Consider the following 23,642-nt stretch of genomic DNA (forward strand, 5'->3'; position numbering starts at 1 on the left):
TGAATTTTTTTCCCAAAAATTTAAGTTTGTATCTCACAATTTTGACTTTTTTTTTTTTTTTTTGAATTCTGAGTTTACATCTTACAATTATGTTTAAAATAAAACCTACATTTAAAAAATAAAAAAAAAAATTTATCTTTTTTATTATTGCAACTTTAGAATAAAAATAAAGGAAATCGCAATACTTAAAGCAATCTAACTTTATTCCAATTTTAACTGTGAATTTATCTTTCACAATTTCTCAAAATTCTACATTACAAATTCCGTTTTTAATGTCACAGTTGAGTTGAGGTTCACATCTCACTATTCCACCATAAATTTTTCCTCAATAATCTCCAAATTTTTAATTGCTTAAAAGTTAGTGTGGTAAATCAAAAAAGTTTCATAATTCTGAGTTTAAGGGATCTATTGTGGTCAATCCTGAATAAGGTTTTCACAATGTGGATTATAAATATAAGGTAACAGCCAATTTTTTTTAATCTAGCATATTCTAAGCTAATAGTTTCTATGAATTGGTGAGAAACTGAAGTTTATTTTGTGTGTGATTCTGTTTTGGGTCACCACTAATACAATGCAACATGCAACACAAAAACACTAATACAACTCAAAAAGCAACACAAAGAAACACACACATCTTAAAGAGCATTTCTGTGATTCAAATTGCAAGTTATTCACCACTAATACAATGCAACATCTAGCAATTCAAAGACATTCAGACATCATAACGGCATTTAAAAAATAGCAGACAGCTGTTACAGTAACTGTTTTCTTTGTGTGTCTAGAGTTTATATAACTGGATATCCAGACTGGGACCCAGCTGTAATTAATAAATCCAGATTTTTAATTGCAGCGCTAACCTTTTCTCACAAATCAAACTGTTTCAGTTTCTGAGTATCAATCTTTCAATTCCCGCTCATGTTTTTTTTGCACAATTGTGAGAAAAATATTCAAAATTGTTACAATCTTTTTAAAAAGCATCCATACTTTTCCATTCCTAAGCACATACAAAAACACAAAAATTCTCAATTTTTCCCAAGCATTTACAAATACAAAAAATTCCGTATTTAAATCTTTGTTCCTATTTAACAATTTAGAAAACCACAACTGTTTTTCAGTCAACCATTATACAATGCTGACAACACAATGAAAAACATTCAGAAAAACAAAATAGCATTTCAGGCAGCAGACAGCTGTAAACAAATGTGACTGTGTGTGTGTGTGTAGGTTATAACTGAGACAGTGCCAGACTTGGGATTACTCACCGCTGTCCTCCTGCGACATCTGTCGTGGCGGTTGTGATTAACCAGACTTATATCAGCAGAGCTCATGGACCGCCTACATCCACTTCCCACATCACCAAAATAACTCTGTCTGAAAATTACAAAACAACTGTGGCTGAGAAGTGCAAAACAGATTACAATTCAGAAAACAAAATAGCAAATTACAAATGCAAATCTAAAAAACAAAATAACAATTCAGAAAACACAACAACAATTCAGAAAAACCGGAAGGAGGTAGGTAGGTATAGTTTGAGACAGTGCCATTTTTTTGGGATTACTCACAAACACAATTCATACAATACATTTAAATTGAGCTACTTTAAGACCATTTTGTTTTTTAGACCACGACTCTGCTGTTCTTAAGCTGGTTATTTCTGTATCACGTTGATTGACAGATGTTCGTGCCTGGACTCAAACGCAAAACAATGAAAGTCCACATTCAGCCGAAGCCACGAAAACAATAAGAAATAAAATAGCCGAAGCCACGATTCCACTTGGACAGAGAGGAACATTTAATGCAAAGAATAATAAACTATAAGGAATAAGATGCCTACTGATTGTATAATAAATTTGTATAATAATTCCACATGTGTAACTGAATTTTTGGATGCTTAGTTATATAAAAAAAAAAAAAAAACTCTGGATATTTCCATGTTATCTTTTTCAATAAAAAATGTTTAAAAAATATTTGTAAGTGCCATTAAAAAAATTTTGTGACATTTTGATGACAATAGAGCACTTTTCCTCCACAAATTCTCATTACTGTAACAAATAATATCTATAAGCTATATAAGAAATTTTATTACAATAAAATTTAGTTCACTGCCAGTAATGCATTAGATATCATGAACTAAAAATAAACCTACTTAAGTCATCTAGGTTAATTTCTAAATATACTTTAACTCATTAATTAACAGTGAACAAATGTTTTTATAATTTAACATTAACTTGATGTAAAAATGCTAATTTTTAATTCACAATAATTTATGCATTAAATTTAAATGAAGTGTAACGTCACTTTATTTATTACAAAGTGTTAATATTTGTGTGTACTGATTTTAATTTACTCCAAATAAAGAAAAAAAAGTTATTATATATATATTATATATATAATGAGAAACAAAAACATCTGGACGCATCATGGTAACCAGGTGTTATTCATATATTTTGAATAATTATACATTATAAAGGTAAACATAAAATTATATTTTATTTTATAAATTATATATATAAATATATTATAAGAATAAACGCTAAATATCTTATTAAACTCGTAAGTAAAATATTAAATAAATCTTTTATTTAATTTGTAAGTTAAATATTTAATAATCATATAAAATCTATATTTATAATAATATTACAATACATTAAATGTACAATATGAATAAATTATATATAGATTTAATATTAAATGTTAAGTAGTTTACTTAATTTACAAATTAAGCAAAATATTTAAGATTTAATCAAATATATAAATAACTTGTACTGATAAGAATAAATGTATAATATATATGTTTACAAATAACTTATTTATTGGGACAAAAAATCTTACAACACACAAAAAAAAAAAATAAAAAAAACAATAAATAAATTGGATTAAGAACTAACCATGCATTTTTTGGGTGTTTTTTTAAAGTAAATTAGTACCTCTGGTTGTCCAGTTTAAACGAGTGAAATGGTGCATTTCTTTAGCATTATTGTCATATAAATAAAAATACAATAAAAACATGTCATGAAGAACATCTTTATCCAAAACCCCTCCACCTCTCTTATTCCTCGTCTCCTACAAACTAAAGTCTAATAAATGATTGTGAGATTCAATCAGGTTTTATAATGACGCTGACAAAATCTGAAACCAAGCATCTTTTATATAAACACACGGACTAATAAACACAATATTACTACAAGGTGAAGATCCAGTGATGATCTGAGTGTGTTTCTCCAGGATCACAGTCAGATCAGCAGAGTTCAGATCGAGCGACGCGCATTAGCTCTTGACTTTCTTCCGCTTGCCGTCTTTCGCTGAAGGTGTCTCGGGGTTTACAGGAGGAGCTCCCAGCTTTTTACTTTTCGCTTTCTTCACTTTTTCTTTAATGGCTTGAATATCAATTTTGTTTTCACCAGTTGCTATAAAGAAGAGAACAATTAATAATAAATATCATATGTTTGCATGCTTATTCAACTGAATTATTCACACATTTATAGTAATTTTACCAAAATGAATGTTACTAACCAATATTACTAGTAGCGACTAAAGACTTTTATTAGTACATGCATAAAAAATGCATAATTAATATAAGTTGCTCTGGATAAAAGCACATACATACATATATATATATATATATATATATATATACATATATATATATATATATATATATATATATATATGCAATATATATATATATACACAGTACAGGTCAAAAGTTTGGAAACATTACTATTTTTAATGTTTTAGAAAGAAGTCTCTTCTGCTCATCAAGCCTGCATTTATTTGATCAAAAAATACAGAAAAAAAAAAGTAATATTGTGAAATATAATTACAACTTAAAATAATAGTTTTCTATTTGAATATTTAAAAAAAAAGGAAAAGAAAATTACTGACCCCAAATTACTGACCAGTAGTGTATATTATTACAAAATATTTATATTTTAAAAACATAGCTTCTTTTTTTTATTTTTTATTCATCAAAGTATCCTAAAAAAGTATCACATGTTCTGAAAAAATATTAAGCAGCAGAACTGCTTCCAACTTTGATAATGAATCATCATATTAGAATGATTTCTAAAGGATCATGTGATAATGATCCTAAAAATTCAGCTTTGCATCACAGAAATAAATGATAATTTTAAAGTATAATAAATTTAAAAACAATTAATTTTAAATTGTAATAATATATCACAATATTACTGTTTTTTCTGTATTTTGATCAAATAAATGCAGGCTTGATGAGCAGAAGAGACTTCTTTCAAAAACATTAAAAATAGTAATGCTTCCAAACTTTTGGTCTGTACTGTATGTATATATATATATATATATATATATATATATATATATATATACACACACACACACACACACAGTAATAATTTCAAAATTAATAAAAATAAAATTAATTATATTTATTTTTTATTATTTTTACATTTTTTATTTTAAATATTACAATTATTATTATTATTATTATTATTAATTATTATAATCCAATATTATTTCTGGATGTCACACTCACAAATTTGCTGTAGTTTCAAAAACATACCAGCTAGTATTTTTATGATGCCACAATATATGTATATTGAAGCATGACGTATGTTTCTGGATGTATGTTGTATTGGAGTATTTAGTGACAGCAGTATAGTGTCTGCTGTACCTGCTTTGCTCTTCTTCACAGCTGGCTTCTCTTTAGGAGGAATGAAAGCTTTCTGCCGCTGCTCTTGTCTCTTGGATAAAGCTTCAGCCTGTTTCGCCTTCGGCCCCGGAAATAAAGCACAAGCCGTTATGATGAGGAAACTAACTCCCATCAGTCACTGCATCTGAGCTCAGAAAAACCACCATACCTTAATTTCATTCATCTTCTGGCGTCTCTTCTCGCTCTCTCGCAGGAAGAACTCGCCGGTCGCCAGCTCCTTATCAATCTGAGCACAAACATATTTCACATGAGCAATGACAACTGTGAAATGTAAACATTTCATTTATTTATATTTTTAGATGCTTGATTGCTGTTGAAATTTATATGATTTATATTGAGGTCTGGAGCTGTCCTCAAAAATACACTGATTTAATTCAAAATATGCAAGTATATGTATTTAATATAAATTGGAGTTTAAGTATTTTTTAAATATTTTGCTTATGTTTAGAATTAAGTAAATTATTTAATAACATTTAATCGTTTAAAATCTATACATTTATTAATTTTTAAATATATATTTATTTCTAAATAAATTTCTAGTTTTTAGATATTTGATATTCATTCATTTATAAATATAGAAAATATTTCACGAGTAATGGGAACTGTTAATAAGTTTAAACACCTGATTATTTTTGTAGTTTATACATCTGAGGATGTCCTCAGAAATACATTAATAATCTAAATACATGTACTTATTGCGAAGCTGATATTAATAAATCTTTTTTAGACATTTAAGAACATTTTTCATCATGAATAAAAAATCTATAAATAAATTATTTATATTTATAATAATATATTTGTTTATAAATAAAGTACAGATTTGGTATAAAACGTTAATGATAAAATGATCATGTACAATTTATATATTTGACATTTAATGTTATTTTAATATTTATGAATTAAGTAAAATGTTATACTTACTAACATAAAATCCAGAAATAATTTATTCATAAATAAATATATTTACAGATTTCTAACTACATGTTAATGAGCAGCTGTGCTTATTTTTTAAGTTGGATCCGAATAAGAATCTGTTTCCGTGTCCTTTTTTTTTCTTCTTTTTTGATATCTGCCTATGATTTTAATTAATATTCCTTTTGTGTCTGATTTTGCCCAGTGAATGTGCTTCACAGAGAAAACATAAAGCAAACTATTAATAGGCTAAAGAATTATTTACATTACATTATTGTATCTTTTTTTGCTGTTCTCACCATTTTATAAGCCAAAAATAAACACCTTTATGGGGTGTTAGAGTCTAAAAACACCCCATACCGTAGTAAAATCCTGAGTGCCTCATTGCTCCCACAGCACTTGATTTGCTGTGATTTCTCTGTACCTTGCTCTCGGGCTGCGGCGGGGGGAACGGCGTGTACTCCTTCTTCACCGTCTTCTTCTTGGGCTGCTTGCGTTTGGAGAGACTCTTATGGCGGAAGTTGGGCAGGAATCTCTCCCAGCTCTGAGTGCGCAGCTCCGGGTCGTTCGCCAGCTCTCGCTTGATCATTAACGTCTGGAAAATATTCAATCACACGCACAATTACTCATCTACCGTACGAGAAAGCATCAGCCGTATCCAAAGTGACCCACGTCTGGTTTTTGACCACTGAAAACATGTGCAATTAACAGAATGAAACCCCTGTATCTCTGGAAATGAACAATGTAGCGGCTAAAATATTAAGAAAAGAAAAGTTTGTTAAGAACTCAAATCTAAAAGAGCATTAAGATATCTTTAATACTTCTTGAGTTACAGGCATGCAAACTTTCGATTTCTGAATGGTCAACATTAGCATATAAGTCAACAGATTTCATAATTAAGCTACTAATCTCAGTGTACAAATAATAAAATGATGCTGCAATCTTTCTAAAGTCATTTTTATCCTCCTGTAATCTCAGGAGAAAATTGCCATTTCGAGCCCCGTCTACAAAATACTAGATTACTCAGTTAATATACATCTGTGACGTTTAATATTTTGGCTTTCATTACTAGTTATATTTTTCTTTCTTCAGAAAAGAATGCAGAGGATGTTTCTGTTTCTGTTTAGTCTCAATCTTATTTCTAACTTCTACACATTCTCCCATGTACCTTTATGTTGTAAATGGGGTGAATATTCTTCATTGTGTCCAGCACCACTTTCCGTACCTGCAGAAACAAGCGAGAAACACCAGCTTATCCCTCTATATTCATCATTTTTTCAGGATTGAATTATTGACCTGAATTGGGCAGCTGTAGGTTTGACCTCCTTGAGGCCGCTGTACGGGCCGAGAGCAGAAACGGTGCTTCCCTGAACCATCACGTAACAGCTGGTCAGCAGCTCTAGAGCCTGAAACAACAGGAACGGACGAGATATTATCACTCTAACATTTCATCACAGCTTCAAATGAAAAGATACACCTGACAAATAAGAAAACAGAATAAACATCACACCACAAACTGACTCATAAAACATCTGAGATGGACAATGTGCCTTTTTTAAGCTTTTTTAAAAATATATATATATATATATATATATATGTATATTAGTGCTGTCAAATGATAATTCGCGATTAAATCACATCCAAAATAAAAGTTTTGTTTGCATAATATATGTGTGTATATTGTGTATATTTATTATGTATATATAAATACACACACATGCATGTATATATTTAAGAAGAATATGTTATGTTTATATATTAAATATATTATAAATAATATAAAATATAAGAATATAAATATATAAATGTATATACATGTAAATATTTTCTAAATATATAATTTGTGTGTGTGTATTTATATATACATAATAAATATACCCTGTACACATACATATATTATGTAAACAAAACTTTTATTTGGGATGTGATTAATCGTGATTAATCATTTGACAGCCCTAATATAAATATATATATATATATATATATATATATATATATATATATATATATAGTATATATATATATATATATGTATTAGTGCTGTCAAGCAAATAAACGCATCCAAAATAAAAGTTTTTGTTTGCATAATATATATATGTGTGTGTGTACTGTGTATATTTATTATGTGTGTATATATATATATATATATATATATAAAGTCACACATATTCAGCATATATCTTAAAAATATTTACATGTATTTACATTTATATATTTATATTAATATAGTTTATATTGTAAATAAATATATTAAATATATAAACATAACCAATTTTACTGAAATATATACATGCATGTGCAATAAATATACACAGCACACACACATATATCATGTAAACAAAACTTTTATTTTGGATGCGTTTATTCGCTTTACAGCACTAATATATAGTTTTTATCAATTTAAAATATTGTAAATTATTTTTTTATTTTTTTTAATCGTAAATTAAACGCATGTCTTTTCTGTCCCTTTTGATTAATTTAATGCATTCTTGCTGAATAAAACTATTAATTTAATTACAGAAGACAGTTGTACCAACTTTAAACTATATTTTAAATATATTATAATAAATAAACTATTTAGAGATTTTACCTGATAAAATATTTTAGTTCATTGATAAGTTAATAAATTAAGGCATATTTAGAAGAATCACCGAATCAAAAGACACGCATTATACACAAAACACCAGAAACCCAGCCACAAAATTTAAAACTACTTTCTTCGTCTCTTAAAAGTAAAGAACAAGACAAAAGAATTAACTCAAAGTCCATCTGTAAAAATGTGCCTTTATAGTTTTTTTTTTTTTTTTTTTATATATAAATCATAAATGTATAAAAAATCATAATTTATCATAATATATTTAATATATTTAAAATGATCAGAAATAGCTATAATTAAAATAATACAATGTAATACATGATCATATTCTTATATTATATGTGACCCTGGAGCACAAAAGCAGTCTTAAGTCTCTGGGGTATATTTGTAGCAATAGCCAAAAAAACATTGTATGGTCAAAATTAATGATTTTTCTTTTTAGCCAAAAATCATTAGGATATTAAGTAAAAATCATGTTCCATGAAGATATTTTGTAAATTTCCTACCTTAAATATATCAAAACTTAATTCTTGATTAGTAATATGCATTGATAAGAACTTCATTTGGACAACTTTAAAAGTGATTTTTCTCAGTATTTAGATTTTTTTGCACCCTCAGATTCCAGATTTTCAAATATTGTCCTATCCTAACAAACCATACATCAATGGAAAGCTTATTTATTCAGCTTTCAGATGATGTATAAATCTCAATTTCGAGAAATTCACACTAAAGGCTGGTTTTGTGCTCCGGGGTTTTTGACCTCACTGCATGTGAATCAGAAATACTGACAGGTACAGTGTAATATGATGAAATGCGGGATGAATGCAGTATTTGCTCACCTTTAGCGTGGAGCCCTTGGGGCCGATCAGTCTCTGTCGTCTCTTCACAAAACGCTCTCTGTTTCGCACAAGAGTCCCAATTTTAATAATGTCACATGCCATGTCGTCTTCGAGTATCCTAACAGCCTGAAATCAACAAGACCGATTCCATTTGAGGCTGAATTTACCAGGCAGTTTTTGGAATAATTAAGACTTTTATTATGTTTCTGAAGGAAGTCTCTTTTGTCCAACCAAGGCTGAATTTATTAATAAGAATTACAAAAAAAAAAAAGGTAATAATGTGAAATATTGTTACAATTTAAAGCCACTTATAATGTCAATATATTGCAAAATGTAATTTATTCCTGTGATGCAAACCTGAATTTTCAGCATCATTACTTATGTAACATTATAAATATGTTTACTGCCACTTCTGATAAATTTAATGCAATATATATAGGATAATGTAATTATATATATAATCTAACCATATAACCTCTATACCTAATGTATTAATACAATAATATTTGAAAATGTATTTTTAAAAATTGATAAATTGTTTATAGATTTCATATTAAATGTTATTTTAATCTTTTACTTAATTTAGTGAAAGTGAAAGTGACGTGACATTCAGCCAAGTATGGTGACCCATACTCAGAATTCGTGCTCTGCATTTAACCCATCCGTAGTTAGTTTATGACAGAGCAGTGAACACATGACACATTACTATGATCACACCCGGAGCAGTGGGCCGCCATTTTATGCTGCGGCGCCCGGGAGCAGTTGGGGGTTCGATGCCTTGCTCAAGGGCACCTAAAGGTCCTGGTATTGAAGGTGGAGAGAGAACTGTACATGCACTCCCCCCACCCACAATTCCTGCCGGCCCGAGACTCGAACTCATTCGATTGGGAGTCCGACTCTCTAACCATTAGGCCACGACTTCCCACAAATTTATGAATAATTATTATGAATTATTATGATCTATTTCTAATATATATATATATATATATATATATATATTAAGGAACACCTGTTCAATTTCTCATTAATGCAATTATCTAATCAAACCAATCACATGGCAGTTGCTTCAATGCATTTAGGGGTGTGGTCCTGGTCAAGACAATCTCCTGAACTCCAAACTGAATGTCAGAATGGGAAAGAAAGGTGATTTAAGCAATTTTGAGCGTGGCATGGTTGTTGGTGCCAAACGGGCTCGGTCTGAGTATTTCACAATCTGCTCAGTTACTGGGATTTTCACGCACAACCATTCTAGGGTTTACAAAGAATGGTGTGAAAAAGGAAAAAAACAACATCCAGTATGCGGCAGTCCTGTGGGCGAAAATGCCTTGTTGATGCTAGAGGACAGAGGAGAATGGGCCCGACTGATTCAAGCTGATAGAAGAGCAACTTTGACTGAAATAACCACTCGTTACAACCGAGGTATGCAGCAAAGCATTTGTGAAGCCACAACACGCACAACCTTGAGACGGATGGGCTACAACAGCAGAAGACCCCACCGGGTACCACTCATCTCCTCTACCAATAGGAAAAAGAGACTACAATTTGCACGAGCTCACCAAAATTGGACAGTTGAAGACTGGAAAAATGTTGCCTGGTCTGATGAGTCTCGATTTCTGTTGAGACATTCAGATGGTAGACTCAGAATTTGGCGGTAAAAAGAGAATGAGAACATGGAGCCATCATGCCTTGTTACCACTGTGCAGGCTGGTGGTGGTGGTGTAATGGTGTGGGGGATGTTTTCTTGGCACACTTTAGGCCCCTTAGTGCCAATTGGGCATCGTTTAAATGCCACGGCCTACCTGAGCATTGTTTCTGACCATGTATATCCCTTTATGACCACCATGTACCCATCCTCTGATGGCTACTTCCAGCAGGATAATGCACCATGTCACAAAGCTCAAATCATTTCAAATTGGTTTCTTGAACATGACAATGAGTTCACTGTACTAAAATGACCCCCACAGTCACCAGATCTCAACCCAATAGAGCATCTTTGGGATGTGGTGGAACGGGAGCTTCGTGCCCTGGAAGTGCATCCCACAAATCTCCATCAACTGCAAGATGCTATCCTATCAATATGGGCCAACATTTCTAAAGAATGCTTTCAGCACCTTGTTGAATCAGTGCCATGTAGAATTAAGGCAGTTCTGAAGGCAAAAGGGGGTCAAACACAGTATTAGTATGGTGTTCCTAATAATCCTTTAGATGAGTGTATATATATATATATATATATATATAAAAAAAGTATATAATAAAAATATATATATAAAAACACAAAATCAATTAATTTGTGATGAACTCCTACCTGTTCAAACGGCACACTTCTAGCCAATAACTTGATGAGATCCCTCGCTCTGAGGATAGCATAGGGGTCAAAAGTTTTCTTTGTTGTGTTCACCGTTATGCTGCCTTCAATCAGGTCCAGTGTGGCACTGATGAACTACAGAGCAGCAGCACAGATTCAGGGAAGTCAGATAACCTAATTCAAAGAGCTCATACGCATACTGATAATAAGCACTTTTCATGACACTCACAACATCTCCGAGAGCTTTCTGCACCAGCGGCCAGCACTGCTTCAGGTACGCCTCTCTGTACTTGGGGAAGAGTGTGGCGAAACTGCTCTCCTCCAGCAGACCTCTGGGATTGTCCACCCGGGCGAACTTAGGCTCCTTCCAGCCGTCTGGAACCGTCAGCAGTTCAGTCTCATCTGTTAAAGACAAAAAAACAGAGTTTAATAAGTCATATGTGACCCTGGAGCACAAAATCAGTCAGCAACAGCCAACAATACATTGCATGGGTCAAAATTATAATTTTTTTCTTTTTATGCCAAAAATCATTATGGCATTAAGTAAAGATCATGTTCCATGAAGATATTTTGTACATTGCCTACAGTAAATATATAAAAACATAATTTTTGATTGTTAACATGCATCGCTAAGAACTTCATTTGGACAACTTTAAAGGTGATTTTCTCAATATTTTGATTTTTTTGCACCCTCAGATTCCAGATTTTCAAAAAGCTGCATCTCAGCCAAATATTCTCCTATTCTAACAAACCATACATCAATGGAAAGCTATTTCATTAGCTTTCAGATGATGTACATTTCTCAATCTCAAAAAATTGACCCTTAATACTGGTTTTGTGCTCCAGGGTCACATTTAGCAAACTTTCATCTAAAGTGTCTTGCAGTAGGCTACATATAATACAGACACTATCCTCCTAACATGAGGATACGGAGAACTTTACCTTGTGTTTTTACTAAAATATGCATGGTGATTTTATGTTCCAGACAGTGCAATTTTATGTACTATGTGAATATCATGTTATATGAATATGATAATAATTTATTAGTCAGGTGTGCATTAAAGAAATGCAGCAGAACATGAAAGTCAACAAATGCGCAATAAATGAACTTTTGTGATTTAAAAGGCGTACAATAATAAAATACGACATCGTTGTAGCTAAAAACAGAAGTTTTAATTCTACGCGAGCTGCGTTAAACGTAAACTCAATAATATGTCAATAATATGGATATTGTTGACACGCGCGATGTCTGTGAGGATTATATTGCGTATGTTGGTTGATGGTTTCTAAGTGTAGATGTACCTGTGTGTTTGTTTTTTTTCTGTTTTTTATTTGTTGGCGTTTTACTCGTGCTTTCTGCGGGAGCCGCCATTGCTGCTGTAAGAAGTGACGTCAGACGCTGCGTCTGGTCGTGACGAGCGCACGCAAACAGCGCATGTCCTGCTCCCTGGTGGCGTGGAGGAATTTATCACATAAATTCAAAAAATAATAACAATTTCAAAATAAATACATTTAGTTGGACTGAGCAATAAACTTTAGTGTTGAAAACTGTTTATTTATACTGAGTTTGCATTTAGCAGACACTTTTATCCAAAGCGACTTTCAAACGAGGACAAACAGAAGCAATAAAAACCAACAAAAGAGTAACAAGTGCTCTTTTTTTTTTACAAAAAAGAATAGAGAGTGCTAGTGTTAGAGGCTCTATAAATGTTATTTTTATTTTAAAGAGTGCAGGTGTTGAAGGATCAATTGTTTTCAGGTTATTTTTATACATATAAATAAAAAGAAAACAAGCAGATAGAATAGAAATAGAACAGAAAGTGCTATTGTTAGAGGGTCACATATAGATTTAGTCAAGAGACGTATGGAGAATAAAGCTTTTCGACTTCAAAAAAGCTTACTAAACAGTTGATGGTCCCCAACTTAAAAACTTTGGTTCATCTTTCTCTTTCTTTTAGATTTATGTTTATTTTCAAAGCCCACTACACAGTATGGGTAGAATTTGCCTCTTAAAACTAAAGGCAAACATTTATGCTGATAGAGGAATGTATTAAATCCAGAAGTTGTGATGAGATGCATATACCTCAGCACATGATGGATCAACAAATGCTGAATCTGTGAACTCTGATGACAGCTAACTGACAGTCACAACAGCAGCAGCATAAATTAAGCCAGTGAAATGAAAAACAATGATACTATTTTCATAATTAACATAAAATGTTTTTAAGCTGCAATGCATGCTGGGAATGTGTGCAGTATTGTTCAATGTGAAATTGTTTGTTCAGATGACTCAATTTGAAAAGTTGGGAGAACATCTGGATATGACTTGAATTCCGTAAATGAATTTAATAGAGGCATCTTGAAATTCACATCAGGGGTTGTGATTCTTGTAATATGTTTGGCCTGTGTCCTTTTATTTAATTGTTTGGTTATGGGCCGTAACAGCTGTGAACAAATACTTGAGTAGTAAGGTAAACAAAACTTTTGTTGGCAAAACATGTATTTTTATTCGGTTCACACAAAAAATTAATCTGACTTCTCCTACTAAAAATCCTTTTACACATTTGTTAGTAGAACTTTTCGAAAGTTGGATTTTTTTACAGTGAGAACAAAATTATAATAGCACTTTTTTTTACCACAAATTTTAAACAAAAATCATATTAAACTGTAAAATTAAATTTTATTTATTACAATTAAATTACCTATACAACTTACACTCAACATCCTTTTTTTTTAAAAATTTATTTTGTTTACCTTTATGGCTTATACTCATGATCCTTTTCTCCCAGTGGATTTATTTGTAAATATTGTTGTATTATTAAAACCACCAAATAACCAATTAACCAACCGCCAGTCTACTTCTAAACAAACAAATAATAAGCTAAAAGACCCACACATTTTGGGTTCTTGTTAACAAACTTTTTTTTTAATTACTGAAATGCATCAAATTATTTATGCATTGCTTGTTTTAGCGTGGGACTGCACATAACTCATATGGCTGGGGAGCGTGAGTGGCCCCCAGTTTAAAATCCAAGCTGGGCTCCACACCCGCTGGTGAAGAGAAAGTGAAGCGCTGCAGCAGAGAGGAGAAGATGATGAACAGCTCCATCCGTGCCAGCTGCTCCCCAAGACACACTCTCTTTCCTGAAAATCAGAAAATCAGAATAGGTTTCCCTTTTATGCAGGCTTGTAAAGAATTGTCAACTAGGGGTGTGCATTAATGACAAAAAAAAAATTGATCTCAATATTTTCTGAAATTTTGTGAGTAACGATAAGTAGACAACATTTTGCTGAGTATGTTATTGTGCTGGCTGGTTTAGGACTGCCGTGGACAGCTGCCCCCCAAAGCTTTTGATATTCTTCATATTCTGTGCGGTGGTTAGTTTGCAGGAAATTAACTTTTAAATATCAGTTTAAATTAATTTTTACCTTTTATGGGTATTTTTGCTTTTATAAGGCCAGTTTTCTAACCTACTTAAATGCATGCATCATCTTTTGTGTCAAATTCTTAAATTTAATCAATAAATTCAAATAGTAAGACACTAGAGGGCTATAACCAATCAAATTAAATCAGATTAAATGGCATTTAGATGCATTTATGAAGACTGTTTAATGCATGGCATGACTGAATGCATTTAACCTTCAGGTACAAATGCATTCATGTTTGACGTTTTAAAAACAAAACATTCGATAGTGATATTTTAAATGATTTTGGGGGAAAAAAGGGAAACTATACATTAAATATAAACCTAAAATCGCCAGTATGTGGCGGCAAATCACTGCATGAGTGAGTCATTGAGACACACAAAACCATTCTGCTTCGGCTTTGTTTTTAACTACTTTTGTTAACGAAATAGAGAAAAAACAGCACCTTGTGTATGTCAATTAATATTAACTTCTTGTTTATCGGACTGATTTATAAAATCAATATCACATTTGCAATCGTGCTGGTATTTATAGAAAGACTGTACTCTTCTTGTGATATTAACAGTATCAAATGATATAAATATAGAAAACACTGGCCTATAAAAATATAGATAAAAATTATAGAACAACTATAAAAGTCGTACGTCATACAGAATCTTGAATTCTGGGCGAATTCTAAATGCATTTTAATAGACTTGTTGCGATTGCCCTTTTAGTGCGGTTCATTTAAAGAAGTGTGAACGCTGCCATCCGAACCCTGGTGCGCACCAAACAAGCGGACTGAAACTGCTAAAAATATGGGTCTTGGTCCACTTCCAAACAAACTCTCTGTGGTCAGAATGAAATATGAATGCAACATGGACCAACTACTTTCTTAATTGAACCAAAAACAGGATGAAATCAACCAGTGTGAACGCTGAGCACACCAGGACCAAATGTAATGTTTTCTTTTATTTGGTCCAGACCAAACGAACCAAGAGAACCAAACTACAAGCGTGAACCCAAAGCGTGGAGTAGCGTACCCTTTAGCAGTAGTGTAACTTTCATCTCATAGTGAATGTGTGCACTCTGTGGGTGTGTATTTGTTTGTTTTTTGTGATATACTCGATGATATCAAATCGCATATCGTTTAAACAACAAATACGATATACATTCGTAGACGATATATATTGCACACCCCTATATCTTTGTATTACTCTCATGGAAAGACTCTCAGAGTTGTCCTGTACCTAGAGAAAAAGGTAAAAAGGCATCTCTTCTCCTAAATTGGCCCTCTGCATCCAGGAAGTGACCCGGGTTAAAACGGTGAGGCGTCTCCCACTCGGACTCATCAAACAGCACTGATGTCAAATTGCCGGTCACTATTGTGCCCTGCAAAAGTAAAATACTCTTATTATGGTTCGAAACATAAATGTCAAGTACAAAAATGCAACTGCTTAAAGGATAAGCTTTCTTCCAGAATAAAAATTTCCTGTTAATTTACTCACCCCCATGTCATCCAAGATGTCCATGTCTTTCTTTCTTCAGTCGAAAAGAAATTATCGTTTTTGAGGAAAACATTCCAGGATTTTTCTCCATATACTGGACTTTAATGGGTACCTACGGGTTGACGGTGCAAATTGCAGTTTCAATGCAGCTTCAAAGGGCTCTACATGATCCAGCTAATGAATAAGAGTCTTATCTAGTGAAACAAGTCAGTCATTTTCTAAAAATTTCTACTTTTTAACCACAAATGCTCATCTTGCACCAGCCTGACCTCATGCATTACACAGTCATGTTGGAAAGGTCACGCGGAAGTACCGACCCAGTGTTTACAAAGTAAACAAATGCCCTTTACAACAAAGTTTTTGAATAGGTATGCACTGATCCAAATTTTATATTGTGCGTATACTATTACATGTTATTGTGAAGCCCTGCAAAAGGCACAAAAAAATAAATTTTATATTGTGCGTATACTATTACATGTTATTGTGAAGCCCTGCAAAAGGCACAAAAAAATTATAAAGCACCATAAAGTTCTTGTGCATTCAGCATTTAAGCTGTGTGTCGTGTTCGGTTACTACAGTCAAAACAATAAAACTCTCTTTAAGAGCAGTGATTGACATTTTTTAAACTGTTACAGATATAATATACTACGCATCAGTATCTCTTCCCTTTGCGTTTTGAACTTTTCTATGCAGTGCGGTGCTCACTGACTCCGTGTTGCTTCAAGCGCATCATTCTGCACACAAGATGTGCATAAGCGCTTTGTGCCGCTCTGTATTAGAGCCTTTTCCTATTATAATACTCTTGCGCGGTGAAAGATTATTAATAGCCTTTCTTGTTCTGTCTTATCTATCATAGGTTGCTGCCTCCATTATTGTGCTATATATTTAAAAGAATTGTCTTTTGATTTTAGAGTATATATTTATATATAAATATATATACTTGTTAAAAAAAAAAGCAATGTGTAAAATTTTCCCAGATTTAGTCCTACATTTATTCACTTTTATTTGTTCCCCACTAAATAATGTTATTTCACCAAATGTTAGATTTTATTTTACTCATGATTTGTCTAGAATAACTTCTGCTGCTGATTATACACTAACCCAGTTTATAATAGTATTTTTGTCATAGATTATGATTGTATATTTTTGCATTTGTTATTTTTCTTTAAAATAAAGTTGTCTTTATTTAGTAGATTGTGTTTAACACACAAAACAGTGATGATCCGGTCACCACACTGAGGTATAGAAATTCTACATTGATTAAAAAAAACTGCACTGGTATCAGATCGGATCGGTATCGGCATATATTGAGAATTTTTTTTTTTTGTATTGGATTGGTTCTGAAAAAAGGGTATCGGTGCATCTATAATTTTGAAGATGGAGGAGAAAATAAGATGGAGTTTTTCATCCTAGCCTTTTTTTTTAACCAAAGTACACAGGCGAGGAGCTAACTGCGTGCAACATTTATGGTGAAAAAGTATATAAATTTGTATTTTTTTAAGAAAATGACCAATTGTTTCACTATATAAGACCCTTATTAGTCAGCTGGGATCGTGTAGAGCCCTTTGAAGCTGCATTGAAACTGCTATTTGGACCTTCAACCCGTTGAGGTCCACATGGAGAAAAATCCTGGAATGTTTTTCTCAAAAACCTTTATTTCTTTTTGACTGAAGACTGAAAGACATGAACATCTCGGATGGCAAGGGGGAGTAAATTATCAGAAATCTTTTTATTCTGGAAGTGAACTAATCCTTTACATTTAAATTCCCATTTAGTGCATTAAACATCACTAGACCAACCTTTGGAATGGAGTATTTTCCTATCTTAATATCTTCCACAGTAGCCCGGGCCACATTCATTGGGATAATATTTCCAATTCTCTGTATCTCATGAATGACAGCATTAGTGTAGGGCATGTTTTCTTTGTCTGATAAAGATAGCTGCCGTGACCCTCCCACAACACGATCAATCTCCTCCTGAACTTTGGCTGAAGATACAAAGTCCGAGACAAAACTGAGAGTGTGAGCATATGTTAAATTTCATGTGCATATGAATGCAGTTTCCCATAATAAGCTCTCACCCTGTATCTCTGAATATTTTACCATGTAGAGAAGACCCCAGTACAGAGTGGTGGAGGTGGTCTCAGTTCCCGCTCCAAACAGATCCAGAGTACAGAAGCACAAGTCTTCCACATCAAATCCAGCGGCTGTGTCGCCTTTAAGCTAAACAACATGATTGAGAGGCATTTTATTTCAATTACATTGTTATTACCAGAGCACTGCACGTACTGATGCCCCGCTAAGAAAGGGTCTTACATTTTCCATCTCTCCAAGGAAGCAGTCAATGTAGTCCCGAGGATTTGATGGATCATAATCCACTCTGTGTGCGTTCACCTTCTCTCGAACAAAGTCAATCACCTCCCGCCACAGAGTAAAAATTTTCTGATGCGGTCCAGGCACTTGCCGCATGAGCCGTGGAAACATGTTATACAGCTAAAGAAAGAAGAAGAAAAAGCGAGTAGGAGGCTGTATTGTCAGGACCACATTCCTATGATACTATAGTTTATTTTATTTATATGTATGCATGCATGTATTAGCGGCTCATCCTATTTTATAGCACTTGCTATTCAATTCTGCATATTATTATTTTTAAGGAATTATGTAGTTGTTTAATTGTATACACTTAATTATTGTCCTTACCAACTCCTTACCCTAAACATACCTGTTGGTAACCCTCTTGACATATTTAACCTAATTTATTTCAATAAATTCGATATATATTTTGTAATGAACTGAGAAGCCAAAATTCCATTGATCTTTTGACATACAAGAGGTCATTGTACTGTAAAAGCATCCTGTAAGTTTCAGAACTCAAAACTTTGTCGTTAGTCTAAAAACAGTTTATATTGAAGCCAATCTGCCAAAACAACAGCTTGTGGAATGTTCTACTCTATGATGTAATAGTGTGGATAAGCACCGCCTCCACAGAAGATCAACACCTGCTTCGTCACTGCCAGCTTAGCCCCGCCCACCGATTCAACATCAGTGCCTGTTTAGCCCCGCCCACTGATTCTACGTCACTGCCAGTTTAGCCCCGCCCACCGATTCTACATCATTGCCTGTTTAGCCCCGCCCACCTATTCTAAGCCCCGCCCTGTTTAGCCCCGCCCACTGATTCTTCATCAGTGCCTGTTTAGCCCCGCCCATGGATTCTACATCACTGCCTGTTTAGCCCCGCCCACCAATCCACCACGCCTATTCAAACAGGACAGAAAATTTTCTATTACTTCTAAATGATGTTTTTTATGTAAAAATCTTGATAACATTATAAGTGGACCTCAAAGAACAGTACAAAATAAAAAAAACAAAGGCAGTTCATGACCCCAGAAACTGCAGCCTCTGGTATAGTAGAAACATAGTATTGGCAAAAAGCAGCTGAGCAGTGAAAGAGAGCAAAGTCAACGTAAAAGTTTTCAAATGTAAAAATGTTTACCTGAGCACAGAAGCCTCCTTGCAGATACACCGCTTCATTGATGTTCTTCAACAGAGACTGAAAGCCATTGTCACTGTACTCGAATCGATGACCAAACACAAGCACACAGATCACATTTGCGACAGCATTGCTCAGCAGTGAGCGAGGGTCAAAGGGTCGGCCTGGAACAGAAGTTGTTAATCACGCTGTGCTTCTGATTCCAAATGTAATTTTGAATTGTTTTCAGTACACAATGCTTAGTAAACACCTTGTTCATTTGAAACGGCCTCATTCAGAATGCAACATTCAAGACTGATGGACGGCTCCAGGCTTTTCTTTCCCACTCCGAAGTTCCGAAGGGTTGAGAGAGCAAATCTTCTCTGTTGCTTCCATTTATAGCCTGTGGCTGCAACTAAACCTGATCACAAAACACACCCTTTACAGTTCATTGATTACTGATCCAATTTATGGTAAAAATACCAATTTGCCATTCATATGTTAGACTGACCTTTGTCTCCAACGATGTCATAAAATAAAGGTAAGATCGGTCGACCTGCAAGGCTGTCATCATGTGTTAAATACACCTCCTTCACGAGTTTATATCCATCCAACACAACAATTCTTGACCCGAGAATCCTAAGGCTGAAAATCTTGCCGTATTTTTCTGCAAACTGTAAAATATGATTTGTTATCAGAACCTGAGCACCATATGATGAGGACAATCAAAACACAGGTGCAGAAACGAGCGATCTCATATGGAAGCATATGAAAAATAATGATCATCAACAATAAAAAGCATATAAATGAAGCCTGCCTAATGTTACCGAGTGAAACCGCGATCCAGGAAGTGGTAAAGGACTGTGAAATCAAACATAATCAATACGCAATAAGATAAAAAAATGAAAAAAACATTTTTGAAATGCTCAAAATGTTGCTTTTTTATTAAACTTTTCTACATTCAAGTGTTGATAAAAAAGAATGCTTGAAGACAGAATAAAAGGGATTTTTATTTTTAAGTATAGAGGCTCTGTTCTTTGTTTTGATGTAGGCTATTGCATGTTCAGATATGCATAAATCTCAATATTTTAGTGGAAATGATCAAAAATGCTGGAAGTGACTGGCAACTTTTTCTCAAAAACATTGGTGGGGAAAGGGTTAAAAGGCTTAATGAGGAAACTGAGTTTTAACAGGCCTATTGAAAAGGACATTCTGGTAGTTGTATATAAATCACTTATTGAATCTGTTCTTACTTTTAATACTGTATCCTGGTTTAACTTTCTTTCTGTTAAAAGCAAAAACAGACTGCTGAAAAAAAACAAAACAATAGACACCATCACAAGATTTGTAATGGTTTTACTGGTTATAATGGGACTTGGTATTGGTTTCAACTGTAATGGACCCTGTGGGTCTCTGGTCACCTTCCAAATGTAACACATCAAAAAAAAAAAATACAAAAAAAAAATTTACAAAAAAACACATTTTATAATGGTATCTGTAGTGGAAACCATTAGAATTTTCTGTGATGGTTCTATTGGGTTTTTTTTTTTTTTCAGCAGTGGCGAGTTAAATAACTGGTGAAAGACATGTACCTCTCACTGATCTCCACACTGTGGCATTAAAAACAAAAGACTCTGTTATTGTTGGAGACTCTTCCCAGCACTCCATTGTTCCTTTCAGTTACTTGCATCCGGCAGACTGTAGCCTATAAAGTGGCTTTGGTGAGAAAAGGTCAAGTATACAAAGACCTGCATCCAAACTGCCACTGGTATTTTAAAGATTCATTTTTAAAGTGATGTATGTAATGTTAATTGCTGTTGTGATTATTATTTGTATTGTTTGTTTGTTAAGCCTAAAGACACTTTTCTACTCCACTGGGCATAGACAATACAGCTTTTGAACTGAATTCTTCATTCAGTTATTCATGTAACATGTTTAGGATAATATTGCATTATTCTACTGCATAAGCGAATGTTCCTAAGCTCTACCCTGACCCTAAATTTCATTATTTGACATTTAAATACTAGAAACACAAGGCTCTGGGAACAACTGCGTCACAACCGAGTTACACAATCTGACTAGAAAGCAAGGTTCAAGTGGTTTTCCTTTATCGTTTTTGCTACTGTAACTGCAATACGTGTATGTTGTGGATATAGCTAGCTGATTGAGCTCATGTAAAGCAGTTTCTTTTTGGTGTCGTAGTCTTTTTCGATGTGATTAACGCGGGTTGCAGTCACTAACCGCTACTTTGCGTTTTCAGATTTATTTCGTTGGATATAATAAGCTGGAAATGTATTTACCTGTGAGAACTGAAGATGAATCCTGCCGTTTTCGATATGATGAAGGTCTCCTATAAACGGCAAAGACCACGGTCCAGGAGGAAAGTTCTTCGGCGCTTTATTTCTGATATAATCACTCAGCAATAAAAACACACACGAAAATATAAAAACACCTTTGATGTCGATCCACTCGTAAAGGTGCAAAAGGTTCATGACGGACACTTGCTGGATTGCTTGGCTATGCTTCCCGTGTTAAACTGAATACAGTGTTGCCAACTAATTTTCAAGTTTCTAAAGGACGTTGTGATGTCATTGCGCGATGACATCATTGTGTAATCAAAAGGCAAAACTGCATAGAATACATTTACATTTAGTCATTAGCAGACGCTTTTATGCAATGATGTAAGCAATCAAAATCAACAAAAGAGCAATGATATGCAAGTGCTATAACAAATCTCAGTTAGCTTAATGCAATACACATAGCAAGTTTTTTTTATTATTATTATTACTATATAATAAATAAAAAGGAAAAAGATAGAATATAAAAAGAATAGAGCAAGCTAGTGTTTGAGGCCTTTTCTGCTTTTGTTAATTGTATAATAAATATAAAAGAAAACAAATAGAATACAAAAAGATTAGAGAAGCTAGTGTTTTTTTTTTTTTAAGAAAACAAGCAGTTAGTAAATAAATAGAGTGCAAGTCTAAAAAAGGCAAGTTTTTTAAAGAATATAATTAGAATAGAGAGTGCTAGAGTTATATATAGAGAACACAAAATCAGATCACTTAAATCTCAGCAAAGAATATTATTATGAAAAATAAATAAAACATTTTATAAATAATAGTAAAAATAAAAAATAAACATTGAATTATTGAACATTTACACATTTTTTAACAACTACATTTTATGCATATTCTTAATAACTACATATTTTGAACAATGATGTTTTAAGCAGTGTTATACAGGGCTACAGTACTGTGTTGAACAATGATGTTTTTAAGTGTTGAAGGTTGCACTGTAATAAATAAAACACACAACTTACTGACTTATTTATTTATCTAACTAATTTTACCTAAATTAATAATAATTCGTTGTATTTTGTGTTTTCAGGTTGCAGTGTTTTTTTTTTACAGAATTGTGTCTTACAGGTTACTATACACAAAAATTCCATTAAAAATTCCATTTTTCTGCATATTTTTTTAACTGATCAACAAGTGCAGGTACAAACTAATAACAAGGTGTTATCATAAATGAACAATTACTACTGAACAGTTGCAACAAGCACGTGATATGTGTAGTGCTAGATACCTCTGGTGTCCTCTTTTAGAGGTAAATGTGTCTTTCTATCATTTGACTCACAGTTGCTAAAAGTTGCCAAACAAATTTTAAAAATAGCTAAATTTGTTGCTAGGTGCTTTTGAAGAAAAAGTTGCTATAGTCTGAAAGGTTGCTAAACTAGTAACAAAACTGCTAAGTTGGCAACACTGATTAAGTCTTAAAACTCACTCTTAACACTTAACTCTTAAAAATATTCTTAAAAATAAAGGTGCTTAAAAGGTTCTTTACAGCGATGCCATAGAAGAATAATTTTTGGTTCCAGAAAGAACCATTCAGTCACATGTTCTTTAAAGAACCATCTTTCTTA

General features: G+C 33.0%; 2 protein-coding genes across 3 annotated transcripts; both read right to left on the reverse strand.

The window, feature by feature from the left end:
- Positions 1-3,010: 3,010 nt before the first annotated feature.
- krr1 (KRR1 small subunit processome component homolog) lies at positions 3,011-12,774 on the reverse strand. 2 transcript variants are annotated; one of them, XM_042721608.1, is made up of 11 exons: positions 12,642-12,774; positions 11,569-11,741; positions 11,340-11,474; positions 10,591-10,647; positions 9,035-9,160; positions 6,922-7,005; positions 6,768-6,824; positions 6,024-6,194; positions 4,836-4,913; positions 4,649-4,745; positions 3,011-3,407 (listed from the first exon to the last, which is right to left on the reverse strand). In XM_042721608.1, the coding sequence occupies exons 1-11, from the start codon at positions 12,709-12,711 to the stop codon at positions 3,268-3,270; spliced, it is 1,188 nt and encodes a 395-aa protein (XP_042577542.1). In that variant the 5' UTR covers positions 12,712-12,774; the 3' UTR covers positions 3,011-3,267. The 2 variants fall into 2 exon arrangements, with proteins under 2 accessions (XP_042577542.1, XP_042577543.1); XM_042721609.1 differs by lacking the exon at positions 10,591-10,647 and having other exon boundaries at positions 12,642-12,773.
- Positions 12,775-14,122: 1,348 nt separating this feature from the next.
- LOC109081729 (cytochrome P450 2J4-like) lies at positions 14,123-22,307 on the reverse strand. The gene is made up of 9 exons (XM_019096706.2): positions 22,021-22,307; positions 20,232-20,394; positions 19,992-20,141; positions 19,745-19,905; positions 18,568-18,744; positions 18,333-18,474; positions 18,052-18,239; positions 15,995-16,136; positions 14,123-14,483 (listed from the first exon to the last, which is right to left on the reverse strand). The coding sequence occupies exons 1-9, from the start codon at positions 22,210-22,212 to the stop codon at positions 14,308-14,310; spliced, it is 1,491 nt and encodes a 496-aa protein (XP_018952251.1). The 5' UTR covers positions 22,213-22,307; the 3' UTR covers positions 14,123-14,307.
- Between the last annotated feature and the right edge of the window lie 1,335 nt (positions 22,308-23,642).

This window comes from Cyprinus carpio, chromosome B4 (genome assembly GCF_018340385.1).
Source record: "Cyprinus carpio isolate SPL01 chromosome B4, ASM1834038v1, whole genome shotgun sequence".
Classification (NCBI taxonomy): domain Eukaryota; kingdom Metazoa; phylum Chordata; class Actinopteri; order Cypriniformes; family Cyprinidae; genus Cyprinus; species Cyprinus carpio.